The 23,776-nt window shown below is 45.4% G+C and overlaps 1 protein-coding gene across 1 annotated transcript in view; it reads right to left on the bottom strand.

The window, feature by feature from the left end:
* Window positions 1–11,510: 11,510 nt before the first annotated feature.
* The window catches only part of LOC309550603 (uncharacterized protein), a 99,108-nt gene continuing 86,842 nt past the window's right edge, over window positions 11,511–23,776 (bottom strand). The window contains exon 3 of the mRNA XM_082250946.1: window positions 11,511–13,369. Within this exon, the coding sequence (XP_082107072.1) occupies window positions 12,152–13,369 (1,218 nt within the window). The 3' untranslated portion in view covers window positions 11,511–12,151. The remainder of the gene's footprint in view (window positions 13,370–23,776) is intronic.

The following is a 23,776-nucleotide window of genomic DNA, read 5'->3' as shown; positions in this document are numbered from 1 at the left end:
CTAAAGTCTTGTATGTGGTCCCTTACCATCCCCTCCAAAATCTTGCAGACTACAGATGTTAGGCTGACCGGCCTATAGTTACCCGGGATATATCTCTGCCCTTTTTTAAATATTGGTACCACGTTGGCTTTTTTCCAATCAGCTGGCACCATACCCGTCTGTAAACTATCCTTAAAGATCAAGAATAATGGTCTGGCAATCACCTGGCTGAGCTCTTTAAGAACCCTCAGGTGCAAGCCATCCGGTCCCGGTGATTTGTTTATGTTAAGTTTCTCTAGTTTGGTTCTAAGTCTATCTTCTGTTAGCCATGATGGTACTTCCTGAGGTGTATTATTTACAGTAGTTTGGCTTTACAGGCTGGGTTAGTGTAGCCCCCGATTCTTTTGTGAAGACTGAAGAGAAAAAATTATTCAACACTTCCGCCTTTTCTCTGTCCTCTGTGGCCATATTTCCTTTGTCATCTTTTATGGGGCCAATGTGTTCTGACCTCGCTTTCTTACTGTTTATATACTTAAAGAATTTCTTGGGGTTCTTTTTACTCTCTTCCGCTATGTCTCTCGTGTTCTATTTTAGCCGCCTTGATTTCGTCTTTACATTTCTTATTACACTCTTTGTAATGCTTTAATGACCCCTCAGTCTTGTATTTTTTGAAGGCCTTTTCTTTAGCACTAATATGCATTTTTATGTTGGAGTTTAGCCGCCCAGGGTTTAGCTTTGCTCTTTTAAATGTATTTCCCTTTGGAATGCACTGGCCAATCCCCTTGTTAAGTATGCTCTTGAAGCACTCCCATTTTTCCTCCGTGTTCTTTGTTCCCAGGGTTCTATCCAATTTGATATTTTCTAGCAGCGAGCGCAGTTTTGGGAAATTGGCTCTTTTGAAATTCAGTGTTCTTATTAATTGACCTATGGTCACTGTTTCCTAAGTTGCCCCGTATTTCTATACCCGTTAGCAGGTCAGTATTGTTGGTAATCAGTAGGTCAAGTACCGCATTTTTTCTTGTCAGTGCATTCACCATCTGACCCATGAAATTGTCCTGCAAAACATTTAGGAACTGCCGAGCCTTGGCTGAATGTGCGGTTCCTTCTGCCCAGTCTATATCTGGATAATTAAAGTCCCCCATTATAATGACATTTCCCATCCTTGCTGCCAATCCTATCTGTAAAAGGAGGTCCGCCTCCCCCTCCTCCCTCTGGTTGGGGGGCCTATAGCATACGCCCAATATTACCTTCCCCACAGTGCCTTACCTTTGAAGTTCTACAATTAGGGATTCTACCTCGTCCATAGCTCCATTATTAATATCATCCCTCATATTTACCTGTACACTGTTTTTAATATACAGACATACCCCTCCCCCTTTTTTACCTTCTCTATCTCTGCGATAAAGGGAGTACCCCTGAATGGTCGCCATCCAGTCATGAGAGCTGTCAAACCAAGTCTCTGTTATCCCCACAAAATCTAAGTCCTCCTCAAACATCAGTAGCTCCAGCGCTCCCATCTTGTTGGCCAGGCTTCTGGCATTGGTATATAAACCTTTTAATTTTGACCGGTTGCATATATCCTCATTTGATGTTTTTAGGCTGCTCTTGAGATTTGTCCCCATACCCACCCTGGGTTTAGGATCCCCTATTTTCCATTTAAGGTAAACCATGGGTTGGGAGAATAATGGGATTTTTGACTTACCGTAAAAAAATCCATTACTCTGATGTTCATTGATGGACACAGCTCCTGATCTTCTTAACCATTGGGTTATACTGCCCCCTGCAGAAATAGGACACTAGGCAGAAGAAAGTCTGGCTACACCTATGGCAGTCCCAGGGGTATACTTCCTCTCTCTGCTATAGGTACTGAGTTTTGTTACAAGCAGTGTCAGAAGAATTACAACTCCACAGAGGGGTGGGTGCTGTGTCCGTCAATGAACATAACAGAAATTGTTTTTATGGTTAGTCAAAAATCCCATTTTCTCTTTCATTCAATAACGGACACAGCTCTTGATCTGCTTAACCATTGGGATGTCCCAAAGCAGTGTTAAACATGAGGGGAGGGAAACAGCGAAAAATAAATTTCCAAGGCTAAACTAAAGCCAACCAGGTAAACAAGAGCTCAACCAATACAACTGGAGGCTGGAGCCCACCTGAAAAGAAAAATACACCCTTAAAGAGGACCAGGTCCTCTAAACAGCAGCCTGCAAAACCTTGCGGCCAAAGGAAGAATCCGCAGATGCCAACACATCCACTTTATAGAACTTTGTGAAAGTGTGCACCAACGACCAGGTGGCCGCCTTGCATACATGCGTCACTTACGCCTGATGACGGAAGGCCCAGGAGGCACTGAGCGCCCGAGTAGAATGCGCCTTGACTGGGAAAGGAGGAACCTGACCCTTGATGGAATAGGCCTGAACCGCCATCTGTCTGATCCACCTGGAAATGGTCGCAGAGGAAGCGGACAACCCTTCCGAGGCCCATCCATGAGCACAAATAGTGAGTCTGATTTCCTAAAAGACTCCGTAACTGCCAAGTACACCCTAATTGCCCGGATCACATCCAAGGCATGCAAAGCAATTTCCTTCGGATGTTTTGGCCTGGGACACAAGGAAGGCAACACAAATGAAAATCAGAGACAACCTTTGGAAGGAACGACAGACAGGGGCGAAGAACCACCCTATCTCTGTGAACCACCAAGTAAGGTGAACGACAGGATAATGCTACCAAAATCCGACGCCCTGTGCACAGGGGTGATAGCCACAAAAAAGGCCAACTTCTGGGACAGCGTAAGCAGGGGACTTTCCTGAAGATTGTCAACGGGAGGCTTCTGGAGGACCGAGAGCACCAAATTGAGGTCCCAAGGCGGTAACGGAGACTGCGCTGGAGGAGCCAAGTGTCTAACTCCCTGAAGAAAAGTACGCACCAGGGAGTGTGTGGCCAAGGGCCGTTTAAAAAAGACCGCTAAGGTCGACACCTGGCCCTTGATAGTACTCAAGGCCAGTTTCTGCTCAACCCCCCGTTGAAGGAAGGTCAAGATCCGAGCCACCGAACAAGACCGAGGATGAACCCCAAGAGAATCACACCACGCAATGTACGTCTTCCACATATGATGGTAGATCTTCCTAGAAGTAGATTTCCTAGCTTTTAAAAGTGTTGGAATCACCGACAAACCTCTATCCATCAGCACCTGTCGTTCAACATCCAAACTGTCAAAGCCAGCGACTGTAAAGCAGGATGGAAGATTGGTCCTTGGGACAGTAGATCCTCCCTGAGAGGAAGCTTCCAAGGTGACCAACCTTACCAGATCTGCATACCAAGATCGACGTGGCCAGTCTGGGGCCACCAGAATGACCAGAATCCCTTCCACCTCTATTCTGCACAGAAGCCTCGACAGAAGTTTCAGCGGAGGAAACGCATAGATCAGCCGATACTGACCCCAAGGAGCCACCAGTGCCTCTGTGGCGTCATGTAGTACATATTCCTATCGCACACCTTCCTGGTTTGTAGGCTCTTATATGTTGGGTGCTGAAGCGATCACCAGTTGGCAACTGGATTAGATACAGGTAAATACATATTCGCCAGCACACCAAGGCTCTTGCAAAAGCAGTCCAAAATTTATTGAAGTTACGATCACATCAAAAATGGTGCAACGTTTCAGAGCCGCACAGGACCCCCCTTTCCAAGTACTCCTCCCCAGCCAGACAGGCTGGCATGATTACCACGGTCCAATACAATGGAAGGAAGGACTTGCCCTATCATAGGGCCAAGGAACAGAGCCACCACAGAAGAGCACTTCTTGTGTTTAGACTCAACAGAATCAGATTGCCCAAAGATTTTGGATCCTTGTTCCACTTGACAAGAATTTTGCTTTGCAGAGGTCTCGTGTGGAACTGAGCAAATGGAACCACCTCGAAGGTAGACACCATCAGGCCTAGAGCTTGCATGCAAGTTTGCAGAGGACAGAGTGGATAACAGCAACCAAATCGCCCTCTGCAACTTTTGCAGCTTTTCCGGGGTAAGAAACCCCCTCGCAGAGGCTGAGTCCAGAGTCAGTCCCAAATAAACCAATTTGAAGGCTGGGACCAGAGCAGATTTTTTTTAAATTGATGGTCCAACCAAACTCTTGCAGAGTCCGTACAGTGATTGACAGATCACCCACCAGACTGGCAATACCGGAGCCAACACTTTGGTGAAGACCCTGGGGGCGGAGGTGAGACCAAAGGGTAACGCCACAAATTGATCATGTTCCTCTCCTACAGTGAAGCGAAGAAAAACTATAGTGTCCATAAAATAGGGATGAGCAGATATGAATCCTTGATATCGATAGAGGCCAAAAAGTCCCCTTGGTGTGTGTAGGGACGCCACTACCGTGTGAATGGACTCCATACGAAACCTTCATACCCGCACAAAGCGATTCAGAGCCTTGAGGTCCAGAATTTGATGCATTTTCCCTTCTTTCCTGGGAACAGTAAACAGGTTTGAATAAAACCCTTAAAAGGGTTACCGAGAGGGAACCGGCACGATCACCCTTTGCGACAGCAGATCTTGTACTGCCTCTCGTAGATCCCTTAACCGATCTAAAGATAGGCGTAGATTGGATGGGAAAAATCTGTCTGATGGTCAGGACCTGAATTAAAACTTGTAACCCCATCGGATCAGCTCATGGGCCCATTTGTCCTGAATCAAGAAAAGAAGACGTCCCCTCACCCCAGATACGGGGGAGGGCATCCCTTCATGCAGATGGAGATTTGTCTGCAGATCTGGGGGGGCCTGTTCTCGACATACCCGACCAAATCTCCTTGGAACCTTCAGATGATCTAAATGGCTTAGATCCTTTCTCCTGCATGCCGGAGGCATGAAAGGGCCGCCTGTGTGCTGAAAAATAAGGGCCCCTTCTATTACGCGATTACTTGCCCTTAGTGGATAGAGGAAGAAGAGTACTCCTGTGAGACCTTTGACCAGTTCATCCAACAAACACCCAAATAGGCGGTCCCCCGTAAAGGAAAGATCTGATAGAGCCTTTTTAGAAGCCTGGTCTGCAGACCAGCTTTTTAGCCACACCATGCATTTAGAACAACTCCACTGACGCACGACAATTTTGTCACAGTAAGAGTAAAAAGGGGGAACCTTTGCTGCTTTAGGGGATCTGCGGGCCCCAAGGGGACCGGCTCCCCCCATGTTAAAAATTTCCTGCACCGATACAATCAGTGCATCCACCAGCGTGCAGTAAAAGAGGAATCATCCTCACCGCAGAGCGCCCGAGGTGCGTGGACGTAGAACCAGTAGAGTCACTATATGCTAAGCTCACCCTAAGAACATAACAAGCAGGAGAGGTCAATAACTGTCACGGTTCTCGCCATGGCTTACAGACATCCAGGCGTGGTCGCCGTTAAGTACCTGACATGGGATTTGAACCTGTGTACTTTGACATTCTGTCCAGTTATCCTACCTCTGAGCCACACTTCAGCTCATATGGATCCTGTCTTGTTAATCTGGTATTGCCTGCAGCACTAGGGGGCTGGACTTCACCTGAGTGTGCTCTTGTCTATCATTGTCCACCTGAAGCTAATTGCTCAATTAAGCGAGCTATAAAACACTGCCTCTCACTTAGAGCAGTGTCAGTTCATTGCTGATCTTTGTTTCTGTTTGACACACTGTGTTGCTGATCTTTGTTCCTGTTTGACAGACTTTGTTCCTGTTTCCTAAGCGTGTGTTCCAGACTAACCCCGGCTTCCATCCTTACCTTCGCTCCTTGTTGTTCCTGCGATCCTTATCCGGACTCGTGTCATCCAGTGACTACAGTTATTCCTGGACTTCCCTTCCCATTGTATTCCTGCCGGTCCTGCCTATTGGAGCACCGTCCCTGCCAAGCCCCCATGCACAGATTCAATGCTCAGGTGGCTTTTTTACCTGGTCACCTTGGACTGTGGATATCTGCAAGGGTGAGCGTACATCTCTGCGTTACAGACTCCAACAAAGGTAAGACCCCGCGACATAATGAACTGACCATATGGAGTCCGCAGAGATGTGCAAGCAGCTCACCCAGCAGGTGTCCAGCCTGGCCCAGACTGTGTCAGAGTTGCAGCAAGAGGTGCTGATACTTAAAGGCACAGTACGCCCAGCCCTGGAACTTGCACATCCAGAACCCTATGTCTTGTTACCTGACAGATTTGATGGTTCCCATTCCTCATTTACAACCTTCTGGATGGATTGTGAGCTCCTGTTTGTCCTTAAGCCCGGGACCTATTACAGTGACTTTATCAAGGTTCATTTTGCCATTAATCTGCTTTCCGGAAGGATGAAGACATGGGCATACCAGAAGCTGCAGGAGAAAAGTCCTATCTTGGACAATTGGGAGTCATTTATAACTGCCATGGACTCTCAGTGTCTTCCCTCCCAGAAAGCTACTTCCAAGCCTGCTCCAGGCTCCCACAGACCTCAAGTACCTAGAGAAAAAGGAAAACCATACGAATATGATGACTCTGCCTGGTCACGGTACAAGCCTGCCTTCAACAGCCAGCCTTGTCACCCTGACACTACCCCAATATACCTTGATCCTACAGAGCCTAAAGAGGAGCCCATGGAGATTGGTGCTGTGCGCACCAGGCTGTCTTCCAAAGAAAGAGATTGTAGGAGAAACAGTGGCCTTTGTTTCTATTGTGGAGAGAGGGGACATTTTAACACATTTTACCCAACTTGTCCATTCAGGCCTAAGGCTCTCCCAGTGGATACCATGCAGATCCGTTCTGTCTTCCCAGAAAAACAACCTCGAAACTGCCAAGGTTGCTCCCAGCCCTGTCCCCATTCTGTGTCTGAAAAGGGCACCCAGACTATGGCAATCATTGAAACCAATACCCCTGTGGAAGTCCCTCCTCCAGCTCCAGTAACTTCTGTACCTCTTTCCAAAGAAACTCCTGTTCATTACTTCCTGCCCTGACAACGAAGTTCTTTCACCTGACTGCACATATGCTTCTAATGGCACTGTGGTACGTAAGGAGGACCTGAAGTTTTTTGAGGAAGTATTAAAAGCTGCGAATGCCTATCCTGTAAAAGACCTCTGCAAAGAACCTGTTCCTGTCCCGAGGGTGTCTTTAAAGGGGGGTACTGTCACGGTTCTCGCCATGGCTTACAGACAGCCAGGCGTGGTCGCCGTTAAGTACCTGACATGGGATTTGAACCTGTACTTTAACATTCTGTCCTGTTATCCTACCTCTGAGCCACACTTCAGCTCGTATGGATCCTGTCTTGTTAATCTGGTATTGCCTGCAGCACTAGGGGGCTGGACTTCACCTGAGCATACTCCTGTCTCTCATTGTCCACCTGAAGCTAATTGCTCAATTAAGCAAGCTATAAAACACTGCCTCTCACTTTGAGCAGTGTCAGTTCATTGCTGATCTTTGTTCCTGTTTGACACACTGTGTTGCTGATCTTTGTTCCTGTTTGACAGACTTTGTTCCTGTTTCCTATGCGTGTGTTCCAGACTGACCCCGGCTTCCATCCTTACCTTTGCTCCTTGTTGTTCCTGCGATCCTTATCCGGACACGTGTCATCCAGTGACTACAGTTATTCCTGGACTTCCCTTCCCATTGTATTCCTGCCGGTCATGCCTATTGGAGCACCGTCCCTGCCAAGCCCCCATGCACAGATTCACAGCTCAGGTGGCTTTCTTACCTGGTCACCTTGGACTGTGGATATCTGCAAGGGTGAGCGTACATCTCTGCGTTACAGACTCCACCAAAGTAAGCCCCGTGACACTGACCACAGTCCCGTAAGGAGACGCCGGCTAAAGGTTCTCAAAAAGACCACCTATTAGACCTAAGGATTGCCCACCATAAAGGACCTAAAAGGACATAGCCCCCTAGAAAGGGGAAGAGGGGGCCTGCCGTAATGCAGACGCGCAGGCAGAGGACCCCCACACAATGCCTGCACGGCGCCCCCTGAGGAGGGGGGGTAGGACAGGCGCCCATCCGCCGCTCTATCCCCCGGTCAGCAGCTCAAACAGCCTGGTCAGCAGCTAAGTTAGCTCGGCCAGCCAGTCGCGAGTAGGCCACAAAGCCGTGGCCTAAATTTGGGGCCCAAAACGGTCGCGAGTCCGCTGTCAGCTCTGTTAGCTTGATCAGCAGCTCGGACAGCTCGGTTAGAAGCTCAGACAACCTGGCCAGTTACTTGGACAGCTTGGTTAGTCACTCGGACAGCCAGCTCCGTCAGCCGTGAGAAGGCCACAAGTCACGGCCTATATTTTTGGCCTGATTCGGCAGCGTGAGTCGATCCGTTGGCATTCGCCGGTCAGCTTGGTCAGGCACTCGAACGGCTTAGTCAGTCTCTCAGACAGCTTGGCTAGGTACCTGGACAGCCGCGAGTAGGCCACAAAGCTGCAGCCTCTATTTTCTGTCGGCAGTACCGTCCGGTCAGCTCAGTCAGGGACTCGGTCGGCTTGGTCAGGGATTCAGTCGGCTTGGTCAGGTACCCATACAGCCACGAGTAGGCTGTAAAGCCACGGACTAAATTTTCGGCCTGATCCAGCCACGTGAGGCACAGAACCGCGGATGAAGAGACATCCCCCCCACAAGCCTATAACCACCGCAGGGAGCCCAAAGGACATCTTTGCCCTGGTCACTAACCCCCAGGGGGCCAGGAACTTGCTCAAAGAACCCAGTGTGTGATCCGGACAGCCCGGTCAGCAACAACTGCATCCAACCCCCCTTACTGGAGCAAGTGGCAAAGCCAGCTCCTACCTCACCCCAGGAGGGGGGGGGTAAGTTGGGGTAGGTTGGGGTCAAAAGACCACCGTGACTGTTAGAGGGTCTGGGGGGAATGAAAGGGAACCGGGGGGTCCGACCATCCCAAGGAGGGGCCCACGTCCACCCCGAGACCACAAGAGCTATGAGGGGACACTACTCACCATACCAGCGACAATCAGGTGGGCGCCACTCCGGACAGACTACCAGGGTGGGGGTGCTGACGGCCAAGGGGCACGCTGTGACTCAGGTCGAACCAGGTCGTGTGCATCCAGGCGAGGTGTTTCACTCGTGGGCCAGCCCCTGTCCATTGGGGCTATGTCAAGGCAAGGCCTAGCACGGGGCTATAATCTGCACACACTCGCTTGCCAGACTGGGAAACCTTATCCAGTCTGAAACCCAGTCCTTCTGTTGATTGCAGTTCTCTCAAAAACATAACTAGCTAAAAAATGTAAATTTTTACAAAGGTTCCCTTTTAAATAAAAAAAACAAGCTAAGACCGAAGTCCCAGCCGGGAACTAGGTCCTACTCCTAAACTAGGCAGAAACAAACTGAATCCTACAGCAGAATTAGTGGGTGTATGCCTGCAGGGACTGAGCCATAAGCGTGGTAAAGTTTTTTCCTGCCTAGTGCCCTACTCCTGTAGGGGGCAGGATAACCCAATGGTTAATAAGAATATGGAGCTGCGTCTGTCAATGAACGATAGAGAAAACTGGATTTTTGACTTACCATAAAATCCTTTTCTCTTAAAGCGGAGTTCCGGGCACAGAAGTCATTTTTTACTAAACATACCCCCGGGACAGTCAGGGCTAGCACATTCCACAATGGCTAGCCTCTGATCTGTCCCGGTTCGCACTTACCTTTTAGAAGAAATACTTACTTATAAAATTTCTTCCACAGCGTTTCCATCTCTCTTGTGGGCAGCTGAAGCCGGCGCGGTCCTCTTCTGTGTCTTCTTCCGCGTCTTCTTGTCCCAGAATGCGCCTGCACCGGCCCCTCTCGTCACTTCCGGTGCGGCGCCGCATTCCTAAACAGCTTCTGGGCATGCCCAGAAGCTGTTTAGCAGGGGAATGCGGCGTCGCCCGGAAATGACGAGCGGGGCCGGTGCCGTCGCATTGATTCCTGGGAGCGATGACGTTCAGCTCCCAGGAATCATAGCGAGACAGGAAGTGACGGGGTGAGCCGCGGCTCCGAGGGAGGAAGTACTCTGAGGTGAGTATCTTCGATCTTCAATTACAAGGTAAGTAAACAAAAAAAAAAAAAAAAAATAACTATCCAATTCCTTTTCAGGTTAGGTCTACCTAGCGGAGGGGCACAAAAAAAAAATATTGTTTTTGTGCCCGGAACTCCGCTTTAAGTTAATTGACAGATGCAGCATCCGCCCCTCTATTTCTGAGTGGATTGGGTTTTTTTTCCTCTAACACTGCTTGCAACAAAACTGAATCCTACAGCAGAGTGAGTGGGTGTATACCTGCAGGGACTGTCCCATAGGCATGGTAAAGTTTTTTCCTGCCTAGTGTCCTACTGCTGTAGGGGGCAGCATAACCCATTGGTTAAGAAGAGTATGGAGCTGTGTCTGTCAATGAACTTCAGTTAAAAAGATTTTATGGTAAGTCAAAAATCCTGACTTCTGCGCAAATAATAAAATATTGCAATGATTGCCCTTATATTCTCTAGGGTCTCTGCTAAAAAAAAATATATATATACAGTATATAATGTTTGGGGGTTCTAAGTAATGTTCTGATACTGATTTTAACTTGTAAGCAACAAGTGTCAGAAAAAGGTTTAGTCATGCAGACATGCAGGTTTAAGATCGTGAAGGGGGGCAAATCAAGATTGCGATTTTTTAACGGTTAATCGTGCAGCTCTAGTTACGCCTATTGGCAGTCCCAGGGGTTATACTTCCTCTCTCTGCTATAGGTTTTTTCTGCCTAGTCAGGAGTATGGATCTTGTTCCTGGCAATTTTTTCTTTTTTGATAGATTTTTTTCTCCTGTTTTTTTCCTGTGAGATCTACAATCAATTCCTGGACTGGGCGATGGGCTGGGTAATCTAGATCCAGTGGATACCCCAGTCTGTCTAACATTTTATCCAGAATCGTGCAGCTCTAGGCGTAGCCAGACTTTTTTTCTGCCTAGTGTCCTACTCCTGTAGGGGGCAATATAACCCAATGGTTAAGAAGATCAAGAGCTATGACTGTCAATGAACGAATGAGAAACATTATTTTTTTTTTGTTTACAATTATCAGGTGCTTTCCTTTCAATGCTGATATGATGCCTGAGTGCTGGTTCACACTGGTGCAATGCGGGAACCCTGCAAATCTACTGCGGGTTTCTCGCACCCCACTCAGAGGCAGATCACACTTCCATATGCAAACTGCTGGGAGTGTCAATACAAAGTTAATGACACCCCGAGATTAGTTTGCATATCGCAGTGCGAACTGTCAATTTGGACAGGAATCAGATTGCATAGGTGTGATCCCCCATGCGATCCGATTCTGGTGCAGACCAAAAAAAGGGTCCTGCATGACTTTGGTCCGAATACAATGCAAATTCATCCATACAATCTGTATGGCTGAATTTGCATCGCACAGACATTGCATGTGATTTGCAGAGCAGTGTGGTGTGAATCACATGCAATGTCTGACATCGCTATAGTGTGAACCAGCACTGAATGTACAGTTGGAGGCATTACTTGTATGATATTTGTGAGCCAGGGGGTGGAGTGATAGGAAAATTGTATATTTCATATTCCTTATGATTAGTTGTCTAATGTCTAATAAGACTTCAAACATCTTGGTTATTCTGGTAACTTTTAGCTGACTCGTGTGATTGGAATATGATTGTAAGCTGCCTATAGACAAGCCAGCCCCCTCTCCTTCAGGAATGTGCCTTAGAAGGTCATACTGCTCTGAGAGTGGGCTTGATCATTTCCTTCATAAAAGACCTATATACCTTAGCTAGAGCTGGAACATTTAGTCTCATCAAGAGCTGCATCATGCAACATGCAAGTGTCTGGTCTGATTATGTGGCCACGACTTTATGGGGGGACTCCGTGGTGAAACAGCATCTTTCGTTTAGTATTCTTGTTATAATTTCTTAGGTTATCTGTATCTGTCATTACTTTTAATAAATGTTTTACTTTTAAGTATTTGTGTGATCTTTCTTTACACATATCGAACACAACCCCAAAAATGTGACTAAACAGAGACACAGACAGAAATAAAATTCTGACCTCCTGCATGCGTTTTCCTGGTCAGAGACACACTAGGTAGTGAAGTGAGGTTTAGGGTGAAGAGGACAGCCCCAGAGCCTACAGCTTTATAAATAAATCAGTCATGATGGTTTTTCGCCACTGCTTCCTCCTACTGGCCGCGCATTTCATCAGTTTGATTTTCCACTCTGTGATGTCACCAGTCTCTGGTCAGAATTCTCACATCTGATTCCCCCCAGATATCTTCAAACAGGAACCACTCCCTACAAATACCCCAGCATGGAGGGGCTCAGTGAAGGTGGTGGTGAAGGTGTGGATGTGTCGGATCGGGTCACACAATTCATAAAAGGAGATCCGCCCGGCCTCATAATCCAGATCTATCCTGACTCTGTTACTGGAGACTTTGCCAGGTAATCGGATCTGATTCCTGTCATGTCTCACTGAGAATTGATTACCCCCCAACCTCTCCAAACTCCAGGACTTCTTATTATATCCAATCCATGACTGATCTCCCTTCCTTTCTATACTGGGGTAACACATCCCGACTTTCCAGTACCTTGACCCCCCAACATCCACTTCCCAGTAATGTCTCCCTGATGAGAAACTTTGACTGCTTATCACCTGATGACTAAGAAATCTCTCTGGTGTTTCTGGGTGAGTTTGGCTCTCATCTGACCAGGATACAGTTTTCCTGTCATTCGATATATGTAGATGATTACCAACTGTGCTCACGTCCAGTAATATGTCTGTAACCCCTGACACCCATGATGTTTGCTGTATTATATCAGATAAACCTGTGTATAACGTGTGAGAGATCCCCGCCACATCCAGATCCCCTCCATCAGGGAGGAGTTTATCATGTCTCTCTCTATCCTCATCATCTCCATCCTCAGTATCACACAAGTCACCTGTGGCTGATTCCTGTAGGACAGTCAGTGGGTCTCTCATGTTACACAGCTTCTCAATGTCACCCATCATCCTGGACAGCTCCTCCTTCTTTATTTCCAGCTGTTGTTTTATATCAGACAGTGATAGAGAAACCCGCTCTGCCTGCCTGGAGATCTCACTCAGGACTCTCTTCTCCAGGTCTTCCAGACATCTCCTGAGGTCTCTGAACAGGGCAGTGACTCTCTCTGTTTCATTATCTGCTTTTCCTTGTATGTTCCTCCTGCGTTCATGCAGACTCTGGACTCTTTTCTCCGTCTCCTCTCTCTCTGTCATCAGTTTCTGCAGAACATTTCTCAGTTTTTTCTTCTTCATCTCAGAGGCCTCATCTAGAGTCTCCACCTGGTGTCCCCGATGTTCTCCAATGAACAAGCAGTATACACAGATACAGGAGGAGTCCTCAGTGCAGTAATACTCCAGGATCTTCTTATGAAAGGAGCATTTCCTGTTCTCCAGGGAAGTGGTGGGGTCACATAAGACGTGTTCTGGTGACTTGCTGTGGACTCTCAGGTGATTGTCACACAGAAAAGCTTCACAATGCAGACAGGATTTCACTGCAGGTACAGGAGTGTGAATACAGTAAGTACAGAAGATCCCGGACTCCTCCTGATCCGGCTGACCAGACAGGAAATTCTCCACTATGTTACGCAGTGTTATGTTCCTCCGCAGTGCAGTCCGCTCCTGGAACGCTTCTCTGCATTCAGGACAGGAGTAACCTCCAGACCCCTCCTGTGTATCCAACAAATGACCAATACAGTCTCGGCAGAAGTTGTGTCCACATTTCAAGGTTACGGGATCTGTATAAATGTTCAGACAGACGGAACATTCCAGCTCCTTCCTCAGATCAGCAGAAGCCATCGCTGAAAGCATAAGAGAGAAAAAGAAAGTGAAATTCTCTGACACGCATTAAAGCTGAGCTCCAGGAATTCAGCCACTTTGTAAAGTGTGTCAGATTACTACGGGTTAAATCTAATGAGATGCATGCCACTTTTTGGATTTTACCTGTGGATTACAACTACGTTTTAGGGAACACCAAGTGTACAGCTATCATTATACTCCCGATGCTCTGACAGGAGAAATGGTGTCTTCTTATGTAGCAACCTCTCTGATAAAAACATGATATAGGTGCTCAGTCAGAATTCAGAAAATTTCCCTTCCTGTTCTGATGGGATATATTGTAGTACGGGGATCAGAACCCACTCAGGGGGTCATTTACACACTGTATGTGCTAACACAATAGTATATTAGAGATTCATGGATCAGGATGAGGTTTGAGATGAGCATGGGCTTGAAGTGAACCCAATTTATTTGAAGTTTGTGGAAACTGCAAACTGAGGTGGCCATTTGTTTGCTACCATAGCAAGCAATGATCGATAATCACTTCCTCCTAGCAAAGAGCTTTGGGTTTGGTTCAAGCATGAGTGTGACCTGAGCTCTAGCTATTTGCAGTTGGGAAAAATGGCAAACAAATGCAAATGTTTACTGCCATAGCAACAGATTACCAATCAATGTGTTCATTTTAACTCTTGTTCCCCTTCTTACTCGTATATTTTTTAGGTGTTTTATTGGTTTTTTTTTTTTGTTTTTTTTTAGAGGAATGTGCAAAACTTTATTTTTGCTTTATAATGTTTTAGGTTAGTGTTTGAGGATGCTCAGGAATACATTGTGTCTAATGTTAAGGAAGAGAGCACCAAGTAATCACTGGACAGTGATTTTCTGTCCACAAGAGAATCTGGTTTGCTTCTTTCAAGGCAGCCCGGTTCCTCGTTCCCGATTGATGGCAGATATATAGCACTGTAGTGATATTGTCTAATTGCACCTAAATTGGGTATCCCTTTGAAAGAGGGTCCACTGCTGGAGAGACAGTCTGACAGATCTAAGTTCCAAGATGTTGATGGGGAGTTTGACCTCTTCCATTGGCCATGTTCCCTAAACTGTCAAGTATTAAAAGACTCCTCCCCAGCCTGACATACATGAGTCGATTGTAAGAACCTTCCAATTGTAAGGAAAAATCTTCAATCTGTTAGAGTGGAAGTGGTGATCCACTAGGACAAGAACTTTATTGTTTGGGAATATAGGAGGATAAGTAGATCCAGCCAAAGAGCCTGCTCTTCCAATGCTGACAGAGTATTTAGTTGGAGAGTTCTTGAATGGATTTGGGCAAAAGGTATTGCTTTGTAGGAGGCCACCTTTAGACCCAGAACTCATATGGCAAATCTCACTGTGGAATTTCCTTTGGATCTCAATTATTGAGTGTGAGTTCTTAGAAAATGAACTTCGTTTTCTGGAAGAAAGACCTTTGTCTGGGATGCATCCAGGATCAGACCCAATTATTCTAGGCACAGTGAAGGCTGGAGAGCATATTTTAAGTTGATCACAGCCAAAGGCCTGAAGCAGCTGCAATGTATTTTGGACAAGGGAGGTAAGTCCGTCAGGAGAAAGTCATCAAGAAAACTGACGACAATCGGAATGCCCTGAGTTCTGATAAGGGCAAGCAAGGGTGCTAAGATCTTTGTGAACATTCTGGTAGCAGAGGACAGGATACCAGGATAAGGGGCAATGCAACAAAACTGGAAGCAGTCCTCTGCCACTACAAAGCTTATAAACCTGTAATGAGGTGAGTAAATGGGAATATGCAGATAGGCATATTGGATGTCCACGGATGCCATGTATTCTCCTTGTCTCTGAGAAGCAATGACTGACCCTGAAATTTGCATAACAAAATTTTAAAATGTGAAGGAATTTGTTGAGGGATTTTAAGTCCATGATAGGACAGATACACTTCATTGAGGTTTTGGCACCATGAATAGGTTAGAATCTGTCATGTGGTGATACAGATACAATGACTCAATGGAACAAAAGGTGTTTCATTGCCTTTTGCAATCTTATTTGCCCTTGGACAGTTTTTGGTTGATTAGAAAGAAGAAAGCTGTGAGGTGTTAGAGTCTTGAACTCTGTCTTGCACTCGTTTAAAACAACTGAACCAATAAGTCAGGGATGTCTGTGATCCAGAGAAATGCCAACTGCAATAAACATTCCCCACTCTTATCAGTGAGGGCACCCCCTTCACTGTGAAGAGAGCTTTGGAGAGGGTTTGGTAGCCTTTGTGGGCCATGCTTTGTGCTCAAAGGAAGGGATGAACATAGATTTTGATTGTAAAAGGGTGGTTTGAGTGTTGGGGTGCTCTACGTGTAAAAGATCTGGCAGCTCCTGAGAAGAGGGCTTTGTTACATTAAACTGAGAAAGTAAAATTGTCCCACCTGTGGCCTCTTTGTTGAAATGGTCAAGTGCCTTAACCAACAGATATTTTCCTTAAAAATGAATACATGTGCAGCACCTTTTATGGGCAGCTTTTACTGTCCAAGCCAGGGGTCGGCAACCTTTTTCCACTTAAGGGTCAGATTCAATTTATGAGAATGCGTAGAGGGCCGTATTCAGCTGCTAATAAATGAAGATAGTGTAGCACCCTACAGGTAGGTGCTAGGCAAAGATATAGTGGGCCTTGTCTGCCTAACAGCAGGGCTGTGATTTTTAGTTAGGGTGCCATGTTTCCAAGTGTGCCTGCTGAAGGGGGAGTCTCCCCACTGGCTCCTGTGAGAGGCTTCTCATAGGGCAGTGAGGGAAAACCAATCAGGGGATACATCCAGGCTTGTAACTACCCCAGAAGGCAGATTATGCTGCAAGGGATTCTGGGAGTGGTTATAAGTATGGGGGAGGCACCTGACACGATGTCTTTGGCGGGAGCAGAGTCCCAGGAGGGAGAGAATGGCTGTCTCTCCTCCTGTCTGAGGAAGAGGATCTCAGGGGGTCGCCTGATGATCTACTGAGTGCGGAGCTGAGGGGATCCAGTGTGCTGAGAACCTGCGGGGAGTCTGAGGGGTCCAGTCCCAGGAAAGCCTACGCAGGTCGTGAGTACTGAGGATTGCCCCAGGGGGTCTGCCTGAAGTTAGAGGGGCCCACTCCAGTAGAGGTTCTGGGATCCGGTGGCAGCTAGCAGAAAAGGGGGTACCTAGGTTGAGGACCCTGAAGGTTTAAGGGGGTACAGTGTCAGTGACCCTGAAAAGTTCAAGGTTAAAGGGGGGCACCTATAGTCTGGGCCCTGAAGTGTACAAGTGTGCCAGTTACAGTGACAGTTACACAGAGTTCTACAATATACTACCTCAAGCTGTTCCAGGCGGGGGAAAGTATTCAGTGACTTTCACAAGTATCACAGTGTCAGGAGTTCTACAGTTCTCAGTCTTGGATCTACTGGACTATATGTCGGGTATTCAACACTTCTTCTGTTAAACATAGTGTTCTCAGAGTCAGTGAGCGTTGGCTGGCGTCAAGGAAGCGCCAACGGGCATTTTTGATAAGAAGTCCCAATTGTAATTTGTTAATTTTGTAATTTGTTAAGCCTCAAGGAGTATCCCACTCATTCCCTTCTCCCATCCCCTACAACATCAATAAAACTACAAACAAAGATGCCGAAGTTGTCGCTTCTTCAGTTGTCACACCCAGGGACTCAGCTCACATGGGCTGGAAAGGATTACGGTACCAATGGCAGACCCACATCAGGCCATAGGCCTGGAAACCTTGCTACAATAACATTATACAGCCCTTGCACTTCTGGTCCCCTTTACATTACACAGCCCCTGCACCACTGGCCCCCATTACATTATACAGCCCCTTGCACCTCTGGCCCCCTTTACATTACACAGCCCCCCACCTCTGAGCCCCTTCACATTACACAACCCCCTGCACCTCTGGACCCCTTTACATTACACAGCCCCTGCACCTGTGGACTCCTTCACATTACACAGCCCCCGCACCTCTGGACCACTTTGTATTAAAAAGCCCCGCACCTCTGGACCCCTTTACATTACACAGCCCCCCTGCATATTACACAGCCCCCCTAGCCACACCCCCTGCATATTGCATAGCCCCACCCCCCTGCAGCTATTTAGGCTACTACTTAAGCCACTTTGTTATGTTTACACAAACATCCCTGTTTGCTAATGACAAGTGTCCCAGTGCCTGTGCTTTAACAATAATATACTGCTATATACCTGATTTTTGAGCACCGCTCACGTGACCGGCCGGCTCCCCTCCACCTTGATGTCAGCAGGGGACTCTTAGCCCCTCCTGCTCTAGCTGTTAGATCAGGAGAGGGGAGAGCTACGTAAGTGGCAAGAGGCACTTGGAAATGAGGTATATAGCAGCATTTTATTAATAAAGCACAGGCACTGGGACACTTTAATTAGCAAACAGGGACGCTTGTGTAAACATAACAAAGTGGCTTAAAAACCACTATTAAATGTCCGTGACCAGGTGCACGTGAACTCATCCCATGCACTGATGAACCAGACATGTAGCAGCAGTGGGCTGTGTGTGGCCCGTGGGCCATAGGTTGCCGACCCTGCTCCAAGCCATAGGACCCAGTGCCTATGAATGGCGATTAGTCATTCTGGATGTTTCCAAAAGAAACGTTCCAGGGTATCGACACAGAAAAGAGGAGCAGAAGGCAATTGTAAATGCTCTGCAACAGCACAATTCTGAAAGACGGGGGTTATGTTAGTCTAGTTAGGTGCCGTTTAGCAAGAACTAGTTGCAGGTGTGAGCCTGCCAGGTTAAAGAGAGCTTTTACGAGCATCTCAAATTTTCTGTCAGCAGAACCTTTAAAATACAGAACATTAGGTACAGTGAGATGAGACAAATGTCACATGACAGTGTAACTTTTCCAAGAGAAAGAAACTGACTCAATTTGGTCTGCAAACAAGAACAGTGAGATGTTTATTTAGGACAGAAACAGCCACAGGAACAGCCCACTTTTTTAAAACTCTTTTTCCACGGGGTAGAGTTCAGCAAAGATTTTTGAGGGAGTAACAATCCTTTCAGGGATGCATCATAATGGTCTCTGCTGTAGATACACGTATTGCCCTGTGGGATACTCATGGAGTAGAGTGTGGAAGATAGGATAAGCATGTCTGGTAGAAGTACACAGTAACCCAGGTGCAGATCGTCCTGCAGTGAATCCTTGTGGTGAAAGGTTGGGAGGAAGCACCAGAGTACCTTTTAACGGCTCTAGGAGGAAGTGACATTAAAGCATGCGATCAGTGTTGTGATGAACACCCAGTTATTCACCTGAGACTAAGCGGTTCAATTTTAACACCAAGCTTGAAAAGTTCACACTGTGAAGTCAATACATTCTAAATATAGCCCCGTTTTACACAGTAACACTCTGTTAGAGTCTGTCTGAATAAAAACTCTTATTTTTATAATTTCTCTAATTTTTAAACCATCAGTGGTTTCCAATTATGCTCAGAGACAGGTCACATGAAGGTGTATATTTCCTAAGAGACAGAAACTGACTTAATTAGGTCTGCAAACAAGTTGTGGACAAGTCAATTAAAGACAAGGATCCTTAAAGCCCCGTACACACGAGTAGAAATTCGGCCGGAAAATTTCGTCCGACGACCGAACTGCCGATTTTCGGCTTGTTAGTATGATGCTTCCGACAACCGACTCCGACTTTTCTGCCGAAAAAATTCTGGTGTGCAGGCTATATAATTTTTGTCCTCCGTCAAAAAACGTCCAATTTTCATCTCATTAGTACAGATTTCGATGGGGAAAAATCTTATGAGCAAGACTAGGCATGCTCAGAGATGAAAGAACACATAGAAAGCAATCCAACACATGACATCACTTCTGAAGTAGAATTCTGTCATACGGGAAAATTTGTGTGCAGTCTAGGCACATTCCAACCAACAGACACCACTCTGGACAAAAGACGGAAGACCGGTCGGCGGAAATTCATTGCGTGTGTACGAGGCTTTAGTCTCCAAACAATGGGGCTTGTGGACTTCACACAACACCTGGAACCAAAGAAAAACTGGGCTTTGTTTACGAGACTTCAGAACTCACAAACATGGTATTGTAGACAAAACAACATCTGTTTGCCTAGAGGAAGGAAAGTCCACATTCTTGGATATTCCAGAAAATGGCAGTATCTCTCTATCGTGCCACTAAATGAAGGACATCGGAAAAAGATTCTATAGATGGTAAGAATATAGATACAATGGTACGAGGAAAAAGATAATTTAAACCTCATGGATTTTATTACGAATGTAAACTTAAAAAAAAACCTTCACAGTACTTAAGATGTGCATTTGATAAGATGAAACCGTTGACACAGTTGGAGCTCAATTATTTTTGATCAAAGGGTACAAAATGGAACATACATATATATATATATATTTTTTTTTGGTTTGTTGTATTCATTATCCGTATCGTTTAAAATGTGTGCTATAACGTAGCAATACCCAAGTGATAGTTTAAAGTGTGCAAATTATTTTACGTGTATCCTAACATTTTATTATGAAGTGATGCCAACTCTGTAGCTAAAAGTTTCCATTTAAATGTTGCTACACCCAAAAGAGTAAAAACCACAAATTATAAGGATGCCGATCAATGGAACATTTTTTGCCTGTCAGGAAAAATAACAATTCAATCTGAATAGAAAAAGTCACATTTATTATACAAGGGTTCTTTAAAAAGTTTCCACCCTTTTTTTAACACACACACACATATATATATATGTATACATATATATATATATATATATATAAAACTAAAAGTATAGAAACTTTTTCAAGACCCCCCTTATAAGGATGCCGATCAATGGAACATTTTTTGCCTGTCAGGATAAATAACGGTTTAATCTGAATAGAAAAAGTCACATTTATTATACAAGGGTTCTTTAAAAAGTTTCCACCCTTTTTTTTTAACACACACACACACATATATATATATATATATATATATATAAAACTAAAGGTGTGGAAACTTTTTCAAGACCCCTCTTATAAGGACTAAATTTAGATTTTCCAGATAAACTCAAGTCTGGGAGTGCCACCCGGTGGCCAAGTAAGCTAATGCTCGTATCAACATGTAATTGATCAGTAACTGGATCAACCAATGAGGAATACGTAAAAATACCAGGCACACCCTCTGGGCAGGGTTCCAAGGGTTGTATTATTTGCAATCCATATAAAGCAAGGGCAGGTGGACAGAGAAACATCACATGCCCATCATCTACAGACTGATTCTCCAGGAGAGACACTCATTGAAGATCCAGAGACTCATCATCTGGCACACACTTCACTGAAACCAGGACACACATCTCCAGCCTAGCTAGATGCTATTTTTGGAAGACAACTCCACCCATTGATTGGCAGCCATTTTAAGGGTCTGGTCAGCAGCCATTGTAAAGACTTGTTTTTTTCAGCAATCCCCTACATCAGCTTTAGAGGGTAACTACATTTCTTCAAATTTTCTTATTGATTTTCTTCTGTTTGCAAAAATTGTGTGTTGTTCAATTTGCGATCCCATTCAAATCTCCTAACATTGCGTAATTAGATTTTTATATTATGCCGTATTGACATAATTTACCGACAGAATACTTCCTTTAATCCAGCTGCAGTGATTTAAAGGATATGGTTAACCAAATGCAGATTATTGTCTGCCAAATTAAATAAAAACAGGTTAGGATATCTACGAGGGGGGAATAGTTGTTTGATACAATATAGAAATAAACTGTAACCTGGATATAAATTAATATAAAAATGTGCATATCCCAATCTGACTGTTATTTATGGTGTTTGTAAAGCTTTATTTATTTTTATAGTCCGTAGTCCATACCTACACCTGATCTTATTCTGTTAATCAAAGAATTTCTGCATTGGCAAAGAAGCTCAAAAATAATAAAATAGACAGCTTGAATAGCTTTTAAAATTATTTTTGTATTGGAGGCACTGTTGTTAATCAATCAATTAAACGATTGCTATAGCTGACTAAATTATTCACTCAACCTCCGTGACAAGTCAAAGCTACGGGGTGACCCTGTCTTACCTGGTGCCGATGCTGGACTTTGTATTAAGTCCAGGCATTACCAGTCACAATGGCAATACACCCAAGGGGGTCTTAAAGGACTGGGTTCCATAGAGGCTGACCAATGCCATGGGCATGTATACCACCCTGTGGCTAACTCAATGTTGTATTAATTAACAAGGTCAATGCCGCACAAAGGATCCAGTGTCCAAAGCAACATTATAGACCATCCCCACAGTTTTGAGTTCCAATTCCCATTCTAGACAGTAGAAGACCGATGTTGACTGAAGAATTGGAGGAAAAAGAATAAACCAGTGGAGCTGGGTAGGAGAAAAGGTCCATCACCTACAGACACTAGAGTGAGGTCTCCGTGGAGCAACGTAGGGTTATAGGGAAGGTGCCACCGGAGTACGTGACCTCTAAAGCTTGCTAATGTCCCGTTACCTGAAGGTACGACTCTATAACCCATGGTGTATGAATAAGTTGCCTAAGATCAGTATTGTATGATTAAGATAAGAAAAATTTAAGAGAAATATATATTACTAGAGGAACTTTCTATTCACCTCTTACCCCCTTACCCACATCTAACATAGAAACATAGAAAAGTGATGGCAGAAAAAAGACCTAGTAGTCCATCGAGTCTGCCCATTTTTTTGTTTTCCACACTCGTTTTGTATATTTTTTTACTTAACTTTTTTGTCTGAGTATAGATCTATGTTTGTCCCAAGCATGTTTGAAGCCACTTACTGTTGAAGGTCTCACTATCGTTTCTGGTAGTTTATTCCAAGCATCAACTACCCTTTCAGTAAAATAATAATTTAAGATTAGTTTTGAATGTTTCTTAGCTGGAGGTCATGTCCTGTATTCTTAATTTTGGTTTCATATTGAAAAAAACTGCATCTCCTGAACCTTATTCACCCATTTTATGCATTTATAGGTTTTAATCAAGTCTCCCCTTCCCCTTCTTTCCACCAGACTGTACATATTCTTTCTTTAAGTCTCTCCTGATATGTTTTATTCCCCAACACCTTTCACCATCATTGTTACCCCTCTCTGGACTCGTTCCATCTTATCAATACCTTTTCATAAGTGAGGTCCTTAGAACTGGACACAGTATTCTAAATGAGGTTTCACTAAAGATCTATATAAATGAATCAGGACCTCCTTCCTCCTGCTGGTGACCCCTCTAGTGATATAAAGATCTATATAGAGGAATCAGGACCTCCTTCCTCCTGCTGGTGACCCCCCTAGTGATATAAAGATCTATATAGAGGAATCAGGACCTCCTTCCTCCTGCTGGTGACCCCCCTAGTGATATAAAGATCTATATAGAGAAATCAGGACCTCCTTCCTGATGAGACTGACCTGTGATTGGCTCAGGGATCTCTGTACAGCACTGCGGTATATGTCAGAGATATATAAATGTATAATAATAATAGTGTGTGACTGTGGGGGGAGAGGACATTAGAGTGTAAGCTCCTCTGGTACAGAGACTGATGTGACTGTGGGGGAGGGGACATTAGAGTGTAAGCTCCTCTGGTACAGAGACTGATGTGACTGTGGGGGAGGGAACATTACAGTGTAAGCTCCTCTGGTGCAGAGACTGATGTGACTGTGGGGGGAGGGGACATTAGAGTGTAAGCTCCTCTGGTGCAGAGACTGATGTGACTGTGGGGGAGGGGACATTAGAGTGTAAGCTCCTCTTGTACAGAGACTGATGTGACTGTGGGGGAGGGGACATTAGAGTGTAAGCTCCTCTGGTAGAGAGACTGATGTGACTGTGGGGGGAGGGGACATTAGAGTGTAAGCTCCTCTGGTACAGAGACTGATGTGACTGTGGGGGGGGAGGGGACATTAGAGTGTAAGCTCCTCTGGTACAGAGACTGATGTGACTGTGGGGGAGGGAACATTAGAGTGTAAGCTCCTCTTGTACAGAGACTGATGTGACTGTGGGGGAGGGGACATTAGAGTGTAAGCTCCTCTGGTAGAGAGACTGATGTGACTGTGGGGGGAGGGGACATTAGAGTGTAA

This window comes from Pelophylax lessonae (assembly GCF_965119305.1).
Source record: "Pelophylax lessonae genome assembly, chromosome: 1".
NCBI lineage: Eukaryota > Metazoa > Chordata > Amphibia > Anura > Ranidae > Pelophylax > Pelophylax lessonae.
Note: the sequence above shows the minus strand (reverse complement) of the source record. Positions and strands in the feature narration are given on the sequence as shown.